Raw genomic sequence first — 16,916 nt, forward strand, 5'->3', positions numbered from 1 at the left:
ACACCAACAGGGTTAGTGGGCTCAGCCATTGGAAATTGGTTCAGATCAACCCCTTGTGTTTTCTTCTTCCTGTCAGAAACGACGACTCCGAATGTGTCAGTAGGTCACGGTAGAGGTGTCTGAAACCAGAGGGTTTTAAAGGGAAGAGGGAAGAATCAGAGGGGATCTGGGGAGAAATTCTTTCACCCAGAGGGAGGTTGGAATCTAGAACGCGCTGCCTGAGGGGGTGGAGGCAGAGACCCTCAGAAGTTGCATCAAGACGTGCATTTGAATGGGCTCAGGTGGCAATGGACCAAGGGCTGGTAAATGGGATTGGTAGGTCGGCATGGACCCGCTGGGCCGAAGGGCCTGTCTCAGCACTGTACAACTCTACGAGACTGTGAAAAGCAGTTCCCCTCCCCTTATCCGACTAGAAACAACAAACATCTAAAGCCTCACCCACCCCATTCTAATCATGATTGGAACACAATCAACCCCACACTTTACTGGAAATTTAATGAGATTTATGACCGCTTACAAGGTTTACTGTGGCTCTGGTACCTTGTGGCAATGATACATTTATCAGCGGAGACTGTGCTGCCATTTCAAAGCCCAGCCCTAACCCCTGTGACACTCTTTGCTTCTCTGGAGACACAAGAGACAGCAGACACTGGAATCTGGAGCAACACACAAAGCGCTGGAGGAACTCAGTGGGTCAGGCAGCGTCTGTGGAGGGAAATGGACAGTGGATGCTTTGGGTCGGGACCCTTCACCAGGACTGGAAGAACGGAGCAGATGGTCGGTATGAAGGGGTGGAGCAAGAGCCAGCAGGTGAGAGGTGGATCCAGGTGAGGGGGAGGGCGATAGGTAGACGAGGGCAGGGACGGTGTCAGAAGCCGGGAGGTGAGAGGTGGATCCAGGTGAGGGGGAGGGCGATCGGTAGACGAGGGCAGGGACGGTGTCAGAAGCCGGGAGGTGAGAGGTGGATCCAGGTGAGGGGGAGGGCGATCGGTAGACGAGGGCAGGGACGGTGTCAGAAGCCGGGAGGTGAGAGGTGGATCCAGGTGAGGGGAAGGGCGATAGGTAGACGAGGGCAGGGACGGTGTCAGAAGCCGGGAGGTGAGAGGTGGATCCAGGTGAGGGGGAGGGCGATAGGTAGACGAGGGCAGGGACGGTGTCAGAAGCCGGGAGGTGAGAGGTGGATCCAGGTGAGGGGGAGGGCGATAGGTAGACGAGGGCAGGGACGGTGTCAGAAGCCGGGAGGTGAGAGGTGGAGGTGACAAAGGGCTGAAGACGATGGAATCTGATGGGAGGGGAAGCTGGAGTGTGGAATAAAGGGGTTACAGGAACAACACCTCATATTCCCCCTGGGCAGTCTCCAACATGGCAGCATGGACAGCGAATTCTCAAACCTCTGGTAACCTCTCCCCCTGTCCCTTTTCCCCTATTCTTTTTTTTTTGTCTCCCCTCCTCTCCTGATCCAACTGCCCCCCCCCCCCATCTCTTCCTCCACCATCTGCCCATCACCCACACACTCCTCCCTCTGGTTCCCTGCCCCCCCCAATCCCTTTATTCCACACTCCGCCGACCTCTCCCATCGGATTCCATCTTCTTCAGCCCTGTCACTTGCATCAAGCGAGTTCTACATTCACACCCCTCTTCGGGGAAAGATGTTCCCGAATTCCCGACTGGATTTCGGGATGACTGTCTCACAGCGAATGCCCTTGCTCTCCCCCACAAGCGTATCCAGCCAGTCAACACCTTCCATCGTTTATCGGATCTCCACTTGGGTCACCTTCCCAGAACCAACCCAAAGTTTGCTCCACCTCTTCTCAGGTACCATCTCTGTCAGAATCCCTCGTCTCTATTTTTATAACATGGTGACCAGAATCCGACCCATTTCTCTTCAAAATAAAAACAGAAAGTGCTAGAGATACCCAACAGGTCAGGCAGCATCTGTGGAGGGAGAACCAGAGATGATATTCCAGGTTGATGACCCCTCATCAGAACATCATCGACCCAAAATGTCAACTCTGCCTGTGGCTGAGGTCGTCAGGGGGAAGAGGGACGAAGGCAAGGTCTCTGGGCTTCAACAATAAAACCCACAATCGCCTGCCGTCCACCCAGGGACCTTGGGGCCCCAAGTCCAGAGCTCCCTGAAAGTGGCCGCACAGGTTGATAGGTGGTAAAGAAGGTTCATGAAGCTCTGGTCGCCCAGCTACAGGAAGGATGTCATTAAAGCTGGAGAGGGAGCAGGAAAGATTCACATTGCTGTTACCGGGACTGGAGGGCTTGAGTTATAAGGGGAGACTGGACAGTCTGGGCCTGTTTTCCCTGGAGCGAAGGAAGCTGAGGGGTGACCCTACAGAGGTTTATAAAATCATCGATAAGATAGATAGTCACAGTTTTCTCCCCCAGGGTCGGGGAGTCTAAAACCAGAGGACAGATTTAAGGTGAGAGGGGAGAGATTTAAAAGGGACCTAAGAGGGTGGTGGGTGTTTGGAACCAGTTGCTGGGGGAAGTCTTTGAGGCAAGTACAATTACAACATTTAAAAGACATTCAGACAGGTCCATGGATAGGAACTTTACAGGGATATGGGCCAAGTGCTGGCAAAGGGGATTAGCTTAGATGGGCATCTTGGTCAGCATGGACCAATTGGGCCGAAGGGTCTACGGATAGTGACACCCAACAGGAAGTTGTGGAGGACCTCCTTTATCGAGGGAGTGGTGGGAACATGGACCCCACTCCCAGGAGCTGGGATGAAAAGAAATGAATTAATTGAAGGGGAGATTGGAGATGGGGAATGGGCTGGGGTAGGATTAGCGGGGGCCTGACGGTCGGCAATGGACTCAGTGGACCAAATGGCCCGTTTCCCTGACTCTGAGTGGAAAGACGTGCAGGGTGTGGCAGAGACCAGATGGGCTGAATGGCCAGCCCACGATTTCAATGTAATGATCTATTTAGCAGAGCTTCAGAGAGGAGATGTAGAAACAGGAGAACGCTGGAAATACTGGCTCGGTGAAGGTGGTTCTGAATGTGTGCAAGTGCTTCAGGGCATTATTGACCTGGTAGAAGGAGACGCAGCCTGCCTCGTAGTCCAGCTCCACCTGAAACTTGTTGTACACCGGGTCGCTGACGATGTCGGTGTGGGCGCCGTGGTGACTGGCGGTGAGGGTGCCGTGGCTGAAATGGAGGCACCAGGCTTTCTCGCTGTTTGTCAGGTCGGAACTGAGTCCTTCCCTTGGGATGCTCCCGTACGCGACCCCAATCCCCCAGGCAATACCCTCTGCCTCCACCACCCAGGTGTGGTACCCCGAGGCGAAGCTCTGGCAGCAGAGGATCTGGCGGTGGGTGCGGAACCTCTCGGGGTTGGACGGGTAGGGCTGCAGGTCGTATCCGAACGTCAGTGACCGCGCGTCCTCCGAGATGGTCAGAAACCAGTAGGCAGTCTTGGGGTCCAAAGTCAGCCGTGCCCATTCACCTGGAGAGTGCGAGAGAGAGGGAGGGAGAGTCACATCATCACCTGCGGTGGTCTAGTGGTTATATCACTGGACTGGCAGCCAGAGATTAGGACATTGAGCCAGAAACACGAGTTCAAATCTCACCAAGGCAACTGTGGAATCTAAATTCAATTAAAGCTAGTAACGTAGAACACAGAATAGTACAAGACAAGATATCTTTATCAGTCACATGTACATTGAAACACACAGTGAAATACATCTTTTGCATAGAGTGTTCTGGGGGCAGCCTGCAAGTGTTGCCACGCTTCCGGCGCCAACATAGCATGCCCACAACTTCCTAACCCGTATGTCTTTGGAATGTGGGAGGAAACTGGAGCACCCGGAGGAAACCCACGCAGACACGGGGAGAACGTACAAACTCCTTACAGACAGCAGCGGGAATCGAAGCTGGGTCACTGGCGCTGTAAAGCGTTACGCTAACCGCTACACGACTGTTCTATGTTCAACAGTATGGGCGCTCTCCTCGTGCTCCGGTTTCCCCCCACATCCCAAAGATGTTAATTGGCCGCTGTAACTTAATCCCCAGTAAGTGGCAAGGTGCAGAAGAGAAATTGTCAACAGGGTGTAGGAGAAGGGGAAATGGGACTGATGGGATTGTCCTGCTGGGAGCTAGCATGGACAAGATGGGCCAAATGGTCACCCTCTGTGCTTTCATCATTAAGCAGGATTTGCGAGGTTGCCAGGGTCACCATGGCAAGGCCGCTCCCCCTTACTCACCGATGATGCTTGTTATGACTGAGTGGTAGGCCATGGATTTGTCGACCAGCTCCTTAGTGACCTTGGAGATCAGTCCCATGTTCAGCGTGTCTTTGCAAAGGGCAGGAACCTTCTGAGCCCGGATCTCTGAGGCCCTGCAGCGGGTGAAAGAGACATCAGTTGGCACCAACCTACCCCTGTAAAGCACCTAGGCCTCAGCCGCCGACTCACTGGTCAGCAGTTCCACCCCTGGCCTGCGTCTCTGCACCAGGCTCCTTGCAACCTCTTTGTCCTTCAGCTCAGAACCTGTCACCATCCCCTCTCCGATGTGGACCTCCTGCTTCCACCCTCTGCCTTACTGGGAGACACAGGAACCCCACGGAAAGCACCCCCCCCCCCCCGCGGAGAGTTGTGGACACAGCCCAGCGCATCACGGAAACCAGCCTCCCCTCCATGGACTCTGTCTTTACCTCGTTGCCTTGGTGAAGCAGCCAGCATGATCAAAGACCCCACCCACCCGGGTCATTCTCTCTTCTCTTCCATCAGGTAGAAGATACAGGAGCCTGAGGGCACGTACAAGGCTCAAGGTCAGCTTCTACCCCCACTATGATAAGACTATTGAATGGTTCCCTTATACGATGAGATGGACTATGACCTCATGATCTACCTTGTTGTGACCTTGCACCTTATTGCACTGCACTTTCTCTGTAGCTGTGACACTTTACTCTGTACTGTTATTGTTCTTACCTGTACTACCTCATTGCACTCAGTACTAGCCCAATGTAACTGCACAGTGTAATGAATTGACCTGTATGAACAGTATGCAAGACAAGTTTTTCACTGTACCTTGGTACAAGTGACAATAATAAACCAATACCAATACCACCCCCTTACTGCCTCTGCACCAGGCTATTCTGCCTTCACCCTGTGTGCTGCTGCTTTGCCACCTCAGTGACCAAGACCCCTCCAACACCCCAGCACCCCCCTTCTGATCTCAGGTGGCCGGAGGAGATCACGGAGGGGTCCAGAGGTCAGTCCGAGAACTTTCAGTTGGTCTGTTCCAGGAGCCAGAGAGCACAGGGTGACTGGGACTTTGATGTAAAGGGTGCTGTACCTTGCCCTCGGGATGTCCTTTAAACGAGTGCAGGCTGTCCCCAGATTTTACTGACGTCCTTAAGTCGATTTTGTCCACAAGTCAGAAAATACACAAAAGTTATTGAGGTATTGAGTACAGGAGTCAAAGAGATATGATGCATCTCTATAAAAGTCTGGTTATGCTGCATTTAGAGTATTGAGTGCAATTCTGGTCGCCTCACTATAGGAAGGATGTCGAGGCTTTAGAGAGGGTGCAGAGGAGGTTTACTAGGATGCTGCCTGGATTAGAGGGCATGTGCTATCAGGAGAGGCTGGACAAACTTGGGCTCTTTTCTCTGAAGCGGCAGAGGTGTGATCTGTTGGAAATGCATAAAATTATGAGGGGCATAGATAGGGTGGACAAGCAATATCTTTTTCCCATTATTGAGCAATCCATTACCAGAGGGCATGCATTTAAGGTGAGAGGGGGTAGGTTCAGAACAGACGTGAGGGGTATGTTAGAGAGTGGTGGATGCGTAGAATGAGTTGCCTGATAGCGTGGTGGAGGCAAATTCATTGGGGGCTTGGATGGGCACATGAATGAGAGGAAAATGGAGGGATAGGGGCAATCTGTTGGTAGGAGGGAATAGCTATGTCAGCACAACATTGTGGGCAGAAAGGCCTGTGCTGTACTGTTCTATATTCTTTGATACAGTAACCATACCTCCACAGTATTGTCATGAAGGGTGTTGATGAGGGATGATTAACATGAACATTTATTTCCATCTTCCCATCTAGTTTCGACAGTATAGAGTTAGGGTGCCTCACACTCAATGGCTTGAAGTATCAGTGCACATTACATTGTTTAGCATAGGATCGTTGCACAAATATCAATGGAAGCGATTACTTGTCAATTTCCAGAGCAACTCTCTTAAGTGGTCTCCTATGGTGAAACTGGCAGCCCGCATCCTTAATAGACAATGGTGTCTGATTAGTGCAGGGATGTTGCATATAAGATAGATAAGATTTCTTTATTAGTCAGATGTACGTCAAAACACACAGTGAGATGCATCTTTTGCGTAGAGTGTTCTGGGGGCAGCCCGCAAGTGTCACCACACTTCCGGCGCCAACATAGCATGCCCACAACTTCCTAACCCGTACGTCTTTGGAACGTGGGAGGAAACCGGAGCACCCGGAGGAAACCCACACAGACACGGGGAGAACGTACAAACTCCTTACAGACAGCGGCCAGAATTGAACCCAGGTCGCTGGCGCTGTAATAGCGTTACGCTAACTGCTACACTCGCCCCCCCAAGGCTGGTTCTCACTTGAATTTAATACTTATGGAAGATTGCTGATATGTAGAGGTGCCCAAAAGTCAGGTGTTTGAAACCCAGGGAGAGTCTGTATTGTTAAGTCATTCAAAATTAGTTTCGCCATCTCGCAACTTCTTCCCGGTCTGATTTTCTTCTGTACCCAGCTTGCACTGCATCTGAGTGCAAAACTGGGTGCCCATAACACCCGTCAGAGCTGATATGCAGAGAGCTGTGAACACAGCCCAGCCCATCACGAAAACCAGCCTCCCCTCCATTGACTACACTTCCCGGCGCCTCGAGAGAGCAGCCAGCATTGTCACGGACCCCTTCCCACCCGGGTCATCCTCTCTGCTCCCCACCCCTCCTGTTGGGCAGAAGATACAAAAGCTTGAGAGCACGTACCACCAGGCTCAAGGACAGCTTCTATCCCACTGTTATCAGAATCTTAAACAGACCTCTCATACAATACAGATGAACTCTTGATCTATCAGTCTACCTCGTCATGACCCTTACACTTTATTTGTCTACCTGCACTGCACTGCCTCTGGAACTGCAGCAACATTTTCCAGCTGGGAAAATGGGCTGAAAAATGGAAGATGGAATTTAATGCAGACAAGTGTGAGGTGATGCACTTTGGGAGGACAAACCAGGGTAAGACCTACACAGTGAATGGTAGGGCTCTGAAGTGTGCGGTAGAACAGAGGGACCTGGGAAGACAGATCCATAATTCCTTTAAAGTGGTGTCACAGGTAGATAGGATCGTAAAGAGAGCTTTTGGCACATTGGCCTTCACAAATCAGGGCAATGAGTACATGAGATGGGATGTTATGTTGAAGTTGTACAAGAGGTTGGTGAGGCTGAATTTGGAGCATTGTGTGCAGTTCTGGTCACCTTTCTTTAGCTTGAAAAAGTGCAGAGAAAATTTACAAGGATGTTGCCAGGACTTGAGGACCTGAGTTATAGGGAACGGTTGAATAGGTTTGGATTTTATTCCCTGGAGCGCAGCAGAATGAGGGGAGATCTTACAGAGGTATACAAAATTATGAGGGTATAGATAGGGTGAATGCATGCAGGCTTTTCCCCCAAGGTTGGGTGAGACTAGAACTAGAGGTCATAGGTTTAGGGTGAAAGGTGAAATATTTAAGGGGAATCTGAGGGGGAACTTCTTCAGAGGCTGGTGCGAGTGTGGAACGAGCTGCCAGCGGAAGTGGTAGACGTGGGTTCAATTGTAACATTTAAGAGAGGTTTATATAGGTACATGGATGGGAGGGGTTTGGAGGAATATGGTCTGGGTGCAGGTAGATGGGACTAGGCAGAAGATCAGGTCAGGATGGACTGGATGGGCCAAAGGGCCTGTTTCTGTGCTGAAGTGCTCTATGACTATATTCTGGTATCCTTTTGCACTACCTCAATGTACTTGTGTATGGAATGATCTGTCTGAACAGCATGCAAACAAAAGGCTTCTGTATCTCAGTACATGTAACAATAATAACCCCATTACCAATTTACTGAACAACAAACTTACTTAGAAAGGAGCTCTTTCACAGCCTATGTTGGGCAAGGTGGAAGAAGGCCAGAGAGAATTGATTAGAGCACTGCTTAACACGTTCACGTTTGGTAATTCAAACACAACAGGAATTACATGACTGCACTGGAGAGGGTGCAGAGGAAATTCACCAGGGTGTTGCCTGGGATGGAGCAGCTCAGTTACGAGACACCAGATAGTCTGGGCTTGTTTTCCTTGGAGCAGTGGAGGCTGAGGGGGGATCTGACAGAGGTACATAACATCATCGGCCACAGATCGGAAATGTTTTACACACAGGACTGGTGCACAGGTCCAAAATATTGGGTGGCAAATTGTACGGTTTTTTTTTTTACTGAGAGAGTGGTGGATGCCTGGAATGCGTTGCCTGATAGGGTGGTGGAGGCAAATTCATTGGGGGCTTTTAAGAGGGGCTTGGATGGGCACATGAATGAGAGGAAAATAGAGGGATATGGGCATTCTTTAGAGGGATTAGCTATGTCGGCACAACATTGTGGGCCGAAGGGCCTGTTCTGTGCTGTGCTGTCCTATGTAAAGGCGCAACTGGGTAAATGAACTTAGCCAACAGTGTCACAGATTACGTGGATATAATTCAATCTTCATTTCCAAGTCTGGCTGTAAATTTTTATATTTGAAATCAAAATTCTTGCTAAGAATGGACAGGACCTCTGCTGTAAAATCTTGCTAAATTCTTAGAGCAATTAACAGGCCAGATGCCAAGGAGTCGGGGACCAGGGCACAGTCTCAGCTGTCAGGGCTGAATGAGGAGGAAGTCTTCACTCAGACAGAGGCGACTCTCTACCCAAAGGGCTGTGCCGGCTCACTGAGTTTTTAAGGTCAGAAACTGAAAATGAAAAAATATGCTGGAAGTCAGAAATAAAACAATTCATAGATAAATAGCACAGACATGGAGGGCCAAAGGGCTTGTTCTGTGCAGTTCATTTTCCACGTTCTAGACAAGAAATGCAGGGAACACACACAGCAGGTCGGGCAGCATCTGTGGAGGGAGAAACAGTTAGTGCTTTAGGTCTGAAACCCTTTGCCAGAGTGAGAAGGAGAGAAGGTAGAGGAGGGATGGATAGAACAAAGGGAAGACCTCTGATAAGGTGAGACCAATGGGTTCAGGTCGTAGCTAGAATCAGATTACATTTCTTAGCCCATGTTATACATCGTATAAGATAGATTTCTTTATTAGTCACATGTACATCGAAACACAGTGAAATGCATCTTTTGCGTAGTGTTCTGGGGGCAGCCCACAAGTGTCACCACACTTCCAGCGCCAACATTGCATGCCCACAACTTCCTAACCCGTACGTCTTTGGAATGTGGGAGGAAACCGGAGCACCCGGAGGAAACCCACGGAGACACGGGGAGAACGTACAAACTCCTTAGACAGCGGCCAGAATCGGGTCGCTGGCGCTGTAATAGCATTACGCTAACCACTACAGAGATGGCAGAGCTGCTATAGACAGAGCAAACGATCTGAAGTTGGACAATTCAATATCGAGTCCTGCAAGCTGCAACTTGCCCAGACGGGAGACAAGATGTAGTCCCTTGAGCTTGCATTGGGCATGTTGGGACAGAGTGGGGGTCCCAGCCAGAGGGGCCAGTGTGGGACTGGGATGGGGAATTAAAGTGACAGGCAACGGGAAACTCAGGGTCTCCCCTACGGACTGAGAGCAGGTGGTCTGCAAAGCAAACAGAGATATTCCCTTTTTTCTACTCACCCCCAGCTCCTACTGAAAACTACCTGGTTTTCCGCAGTTCTGACGAATGGTCTCGGACCTGAAACGTTACCTGTTTCTCTCTCTTCACAGATGCTGCTGAGGGTTTCCACCATTTTAATTTGTTCCACACAGAGGCCGCTTTCTGGATACGAAGGGGATCAGTGCAGGAAGGTAGGAGATCAGCCACGACCTTGAAGAAGTGCGGAGTGGGCTCAAAGGGCCGAATGGCCTCCTCCAGCTCCTACACCATCCGAGCAGTGGTGGCAGTACCGAGGGAGGTTGGCACTGACACCAGGCTAATGCAGTTCTTCAGAACTCAGGTTAGACCACACTTGGAGTACTGTGTTCAGTTCTGGTCACATTATAGGAAGGATGTGGAGGTGTTGGAAAGGGTGCAGAGATTTACCAGGATGCTGCCTGGTTTAGAGAGTATGCATTATAAGGAGAGACTAAGGGAGCTAGGGCTTTACTCTTTGGAGAGGAGGAGGATGAGAGGAGACATGATAGAGGTGTACAAAATATTAAGAGGAATAGATAGAGTGGACAGCCAGTGCCTCTTTCCCAGGGCACCAATGCTCAATACAAGAGGGCATGGCTTTAAAGTAATGGGTGGGAAGTTCAAGGGAGATATCAGAGGGAGGTTTTTTTTACCCAGAGAGTGGTTGGGGCATGGAATCTGCTGCCTGGGGTGGTGGTGGAGGCAGGTACATTGGTCAAATTCAAGAGATTGCTAGATAAGCATATGGAGGAATTTAAAATAGAGGGATACGTGGGAGGAAGGGGTTAGATAGTCTTAGGCGAGGGTTAAAGGTCGGCACAACATTGTGGGCCGAAGGGCCTGTATTGTGCTGTACTGTTGTATGTTCTATAAACTACAATGGACAAGTGTCTGAATGTGCCAGGGGGTGGTGGTACCTGGATATAGGCGAGGGGTTCCGCCTGGGCCAGATCCTGGGCTCCGTCATCGACCTGTTGAATCAGGGCCATCTTCTGGTCCAGCATCTCAGAACACCTGGAGCTCTGGGTCAACAAGCGGAGACCCTCCTCGTCGACCTTCGCCAGCAGGTCCGCCTCCCCTTCCTCGAGGCTCTTCCGCCACTCGACGAACTTCTTCGACAGGTTCCCCTTCAGCCGAGCGAGCTGTGTCTGGAATTCCAAGCAGCGTCCCATTGGTTAACCGGGCCTGTGATCAGCGTGGGGTGGAGAGACGCACCCCACCCTAGCAGGGGAGATCAGAACAACTGAGAGGAAACCTCGAGCCCAGAGTTGGGGAGCTGAGGAGGAGCGGCCAACTTCCATCTGAGGCTCTGCCTCACTAACATTTCACCCGTGACTGGGGATGAAAGGCAGGATCAGTCTGGAGAACCTTCGCTGCACTGCCTCGATGGTAAGAATATCCCTTGAGATAAGGAGACCAAAACCCCACACAACACTCTAGCTGTGATCTCGCCAAGACCCTGTACAACTGTGGTAAGATATCCTGTACTCAAGTCCTCTAGCAATCAAGGTGAAAACAGAAAACTACAGCACAGTACAGGCCCTTCGGCCCACAATGTTGTGCCAACGTTTTATCCTGCTCCAAGAGCTATCTAACCCTTCCCTCCCACATAGCCCTCCATTTCTCTATCATTCATGTGGCTATCAAAGAGTCTCTTAAATATCCCTAATGTATCTGCCCCCACAACCCCTGCCAGCAGTGCGTTCCACGCACCCACCACTCTGTAAAATACTTACCCCTGACATTCCCCATATATCTTCCTCCAATCACCCTAAAATTATGCCCCATTTTCACCCTAGGAAAAAGTCTCTGACTGTCCACTCAATCGATGCCTCTTATCATCTTGTGCACCTCTATCAAGGCACCTCTCACCCTCCTTCTCTCCCAAGAGAAAAGTCCCAGCTCACTCAACCTATCCTCATAAGACATTCTCTCCAATCCAGGCAGCGTCCCGGTAAATCTCCTCTGCACCCTCTCTAAAGCTTCCACATCCTTCCTATAATGAGGCAACTAGAACTGAACACAATACTCCAAGTGTGGTCTGACCAGAGTTCTACACAGCTGCAACATCACCTCGCGGCTCTTGAACAATACCCCAACTAATGAAGGCCAACACACCATACGCCTTCTTAACAACCCTATTGACCTGCGTGACAACCTTGAGGAATCTATGGGCATGGACCCCAAGATCCCTCTGTTCCTCCATTAACCTTGTATTCTGCCTTCGAATTCAATATTCCAAAGTGTATCACTTCACACTTTTCTGGGTTGAACTCCATCTGCCTCTTCTCAGCCCAGCTCTGCATCCTATCAATGTCCTGCTGTATCTACAGCATCCTCCTACACTATCCACAACACCACCAACCTTTGTATCATTTGTTTTCTGAACAGCTTGCTACACCTGCACGTTTGCTGCTATACAGGGATACTGCCCACAGTTCACATCCAGGGCTGCCCAATGATTCAACCTGCTCTTGACCCCACCTCCAACATTGGCTCCGTCCTTTCTCCCTGGGTCCACTCCTTTCCCATTCACATCCTGTTACATTTTGGATTTCCTCCTCCACTTCCAGTTTCCGATTCCCTGCTCCCAACTGGACGTACGGCCCGAAACTTCGACTGTTCATTTCCCTCCACGGATGCTGACTGACCTGCTGAGTTCCTCCAGCACTTGTGTGTTGCTCCAGATTCCAGCATCTGCAGAATCTCTCATGTCTCCAGACATACGAACAACTTCACCGTGGACATACAATCCCTCTGCATTCCCATCCCACACCAGAGTGGTCCGAGGATCGACACTTCCTCCTTGAACAGACCTCCAACCAACACACTCCCTGGCCCGGCTGAACTTGTTCTCACTTTGAACAACCGTTCCCTCAACTCCACTCACCTTTGCCATCCCCAAGGTCTCGCCATGGAAACTCAAGGACCCCAAACTATGCCTGTCCTTCTGCGGGACAAGAACAGAAGAAAATAGGACCTGTCCCACCATTTAATGTAATCCTGGTCAATCTACCCCTCATCTTCTCCAATGTACCAATTCCCCACAGCCTTCAATTCCCCGATCTTTCAAAATAAAATGGAGACACAGGAGACTTCCAATGCTGGGATCTGGAGCAACACACAACTTGCTGCAGGGACCCAGCAGGTCGAGCAGCATCTGTGGGTTGAGAGGAATTGTCGACATTTCAGGTCGAGACCCTGCATCAGGACTCGTAGGGTTGATGCAGGGTTCGACCCAAGACACCAGCAATTCCTTCCCCCCCCCCCCACCCCCACAAATGCTGCTCGACCTGCTGAGTTCCTCCAGCAGATTGTGTGTTGCTTTCAAAAAATTTATCTGCTTCCTCTTTAAGTGCTTCCAATGATCCAACGTCCACAACCCTTGTGGATAGAGAATTCCACAGACTGACCATCTCCCTCTGCGAGAAAGAGTTCCTAACACCCCTCGGTTTTAAATGACTGCCATCTCAGCAAACGCATTGAGATGGCAGGAGAATCTCATAAGCACGTCTCCTCATTCGAAGTTCTCCCACCTGTGGAAACCTCTCAGCGTGTTTGCCAACACACAAGAGATTCTGCAGAGGCTGGAAATCTGGAGCAACACACATACACAAAGTGCTGGAGGAACTCCGTGGGTCAGGCAGCATCGACGTTTCAGGTCGAGACCCTTCATCAGGACCATCAACCCCCCCCCTCAGGATCTCAATAAGAAAACCTAAACCTCACAGATTGAGTTTCTGTCTCCTCTTGTGGTAGGACAATCCTCTCATCCTATGAACTTCACTCCCTCCCTGTGCCCTCTCACTCAGCTTGTTCTCTGGTACGTATTCACTGTATTCGTTCTTCCTCCTTCAGTTAAACAAGCTCAAAAAGTTCATTACTGTAGCTGCCGAGTTCCTCACACACTCGTCTCCCCTACCTTAATTTCATTTTCGGACTTTTTCAAATCCTGGTACTTGAAGTGACAGTTCTGTTGAGTTTGGAAAAGCGTCTTCACACAGCTGAGCAACTTCCCCTGGAAAGAGAGAAGATAGATATCACAGGGGTACCTGGTAAATGGTTTATTACTGTCACATGTACCAAGATACAGCAAAAAGCTGTTTGTGTGCCATCCAGGCAGATCATTCCATACACAAGTACAGCAACTTGTACAGTACAAAAGGAAAACAGAATGCAGAATGTAGTGTTACAGTTACAAAGGGCAGTGCAGGTAGACAAAGTGCAAGGGCCCTGGTGAGAGATCAAGTACTCATCTTTATTGTAAAGGTCTGTTCAAGAGCCTTATAACAGCGGGACAGTAGCTGTCCTTGAGCCTGGTGGTCAGTTAATTGACTGCCAGTGTGTGGCTGAAGGGTAAAATCCTGGGGACAGTTGATGGGAATGTGGGGAGAATGACATGGAATTGGTGTAAATGGGTGGTTAATGGTCAGTACCGACTCGATGGGCCAAAGAGCCTGTTTCCATGCTGTATCTTGATGGTTCGATTTACTGCATGCATTTTGAATAAAGAATGTTTTTGAACTTAATATCTCCCTTCCGGTTTTTAGTCAATTGTCTTAAATCCTCTGGTAACCTGGTCTCCCAACTGTTACCCTGATTTGCTTTGTCAAAAGTTTTGAAGCTCCGTTTTGTTACAATTTCAGAAGTATACTTCATTAGTTTTACTTCATAAAATTATACTTCAAAAGTATATGGCAACTGCTCTGCCTGAGATTGCAAGAAACTGCAGAGAGTTGTGGACACAGTTCAGTCCGTCATTAAACCAGCCTCTCCTCCATGGACTATCTACACTTCTTGCTGCCTCAGGAAAGCAGCCAACATAATCAAAGACCCCACCCATCCTGGACATTCTCTCTTCTCCCCCCCTCCCATCAGGCAGAATGTACAAAAGCCTGAAAGCACGTACCACCAGGCTCAAGGACAGCTTCTGTCCGACTGTTACAAGACTCTTAAACATAGACACTTGCCTTCACAATCTACCTGATCATGACCTTGCACCTTATTGTCTGCCTGCACTGCACTTACTCTGTAACTAATAATATATTCTGCATTCTGTTATTGCTTTTCCCTTGTACTATCTCAAAGTACTTATGTTTTGAAATGATCTGCAGAGATGGCATACAAAACTAAGTTTTTCACTATGTGGTATGACAATTCGAATGCACAGGAACGTAAGAAGCTGCAGAGAGTAGTGGACTCTGCCCAATACACCACGGGCAGATCCCTCCCCACCATCGGGAGTATCTACAGGAGGTGCTGCCTCAAGAAGGCAACATCCATCAAAGATCCCCACCATCCGGGCCATGCCGTCTTCTCACAGCTCCCATCGGGCAGGAGGCAGGGAAGCCTGAAGTCCCACACCACCAGGTTCAGGAACAGCTACTTCCCTTCAACCATTCAGTTCTTGGACCAACCGGCACAACCCTAATCACTACCTCAGTGCAGCAACACTGGGACCATTTTATGCTACAACGTTGTTCTGTCATCTTTCTTGTAAAAATTGACTATGATTTATGCTGTCCTTGTGAATGCTGCTTATCTGATGCTGTGTGTCTGTGATGCTGCTGCAAGTAAGTTTTTCCCTACTCCTGTACCCACGCCCCTGCCCTGTGTGGGGGGCTGACAAAGTTTCCCCCTGTACCCACAACCCTGCCCTGTGTGGGGGGCTGACAAAGTTTCTCCCCGTACCCTGTACCCACACCCCTGCCCTGTGTGGGGGGCTGACAAAGTTTCTCCCTGAACCCTGTACCCACACCCCTGTCCTGTGTGGGGGGCTGACAAAGTTTCTCCCTGTGCCCCTGTACCCACACCCCTGTCCTGTGTGGGGGGCTGACAAAGTTTCTCCCTGTACCCCGGTACCCACACCCCTGCCCTGTGTGGGGGGCTGACAAAGTTTCCCCCTGTACCCACGACCCTGCCCTGTGTGGGGGGCTGACAAAATTTCTCCCTGAACCCTGTACCCACACCCCTGTCCTGTGTGGGGGGCTGACAAAGTTTCTCCCTGAACCCTGTACCCACACCCCTGTCCTGTGTGGAGGGCTGACAAAGTTTCTCCCTGTACCCCTACCCCTGTCCTGTGTGGGGGGCTGACAAAGTTTCACCCTGTACCCACACCCCTGTCCTGTGTGGGGGGCTGACAAAGTTTCTCCCTGTACCCTGTACCCACACCCCTGTCCTGTGTGGGGGGCTGACAAAGTTTCTCCCTGTACCCACACCCCTGTCCTGTGTGGGGGGCTGACAAAGCTTTTCCCTGCCCCTGTACCCACACCCCTGTCCTGTGTGGGGGGCTGACAAAGTTTCTCCCTGCCCCTGTACCTGCTCCAACATAAACCAGTGACCAACAGTAACCGGGTGCCCGTCCCTCCCCGCACTGCGCCCACAGCCCAGTCGCTGCCCCCACCCACACGGGGAGAGTTGAGGGGGGCAGGAGCCGCCCCCACCCCCCACACCCACTCACCTTGATGTGAGCCTGGGCCACCTCCAGGCTCAGCAGCGTGTGGGCCGTGTGGCTGCCGGCGGCGGTGCAGGGGCGGCACACACACTCGCCGTCCTCCTCGCAGTACAGCTCCAGCGGCTGCCCGTGCCGGCTGCAGCGCCCCGGCGCCCCGTCCCCCTTCCCGTCCCCCTTCCCCCCGCCCGCCTCTCGCCCTTCCCCCGCGGCCGGGGGCAGCTGGCAGCCGGGGGGACACTCGGGCTCCCCCCGCAGCGCCGAGCCCGGGGAGCGGCACCCGGCGCACTCCGGCTCCCGGGCCGGAGCCTCCATGTCCCGGGGCGAGAGCCGACCGACCGGCCGCCCTCCCGCAGCGGTGGAGCCGCACGTCCCGGAGCGGCTGCTTCCCGCTCCCGGCGGGGACACGGGGGGAGGGAGGGAGGGACCGTCCCGGGACTGGGCGGGCGGCAACGCTTCGCACCCCGCCCCTCTAATCCCCTCCCCTCCAGTCCTATCCCCTCCCCTATCCCCTCCCCTCCAATCCCCGCCCTTCTAATCCCCTCCCCTCCAATCCCCTCCCCTCTCCCCTCCCCTCCAATCCCCGCCCCTCTAATCCCCGCAGCTCCCC

General features: G+C 51.4%; 1 protein-coding gene across 1 annotated transcript; it reads right to left on the bottom strand.

Annotated features, from left to right (window-relative positions):
* Positions 1–1,103: 1,103 nt before the first annotated feature.
* Positions 1,104–16,621, bottom strand: LOC127570491 (E3 ubiquitin-protein ligase TRIM7-like). Its single transcript, XM_052016121.1, has 6 exons — positions 16,316–16,621; positions 13,778–13,873; positions 10,773–11,003; positions 8,113–8,135; positions 4,219–4,352; positions 1,104–3,461 (listed from the first exon to the last, which is right to left on the bottom strand). Exons 1-6 carry the CDS (start codon positions 16,619–16,621, stop codon positions 2,941–2,943), a joined length of 1,311 nt encoding a protein of 436 aa, XP_051872081.1. The 3' UTR covers positions 1,104–2,940.
* Positions 16,622–16,916: the final 295 nt, after the last annotated feature.

The sequence above is a fragment of the Pristis pectinata genome, chromosome 5 (assembly GCF_009764475.1).
Source record: "Pristis pectinata isolate sPriPec2 chromosome 5, sPriPec2.1.pri, whole genome shotgun sequence".
In the NCBI taxonomy this organism is placed as follows: domain Eukaryota; kingdom Metazoa; phylum Chordata; class Chondrichthyes; order Rhinopristiformes; family Pristidae; genus Pristis; species Pristis pectinata.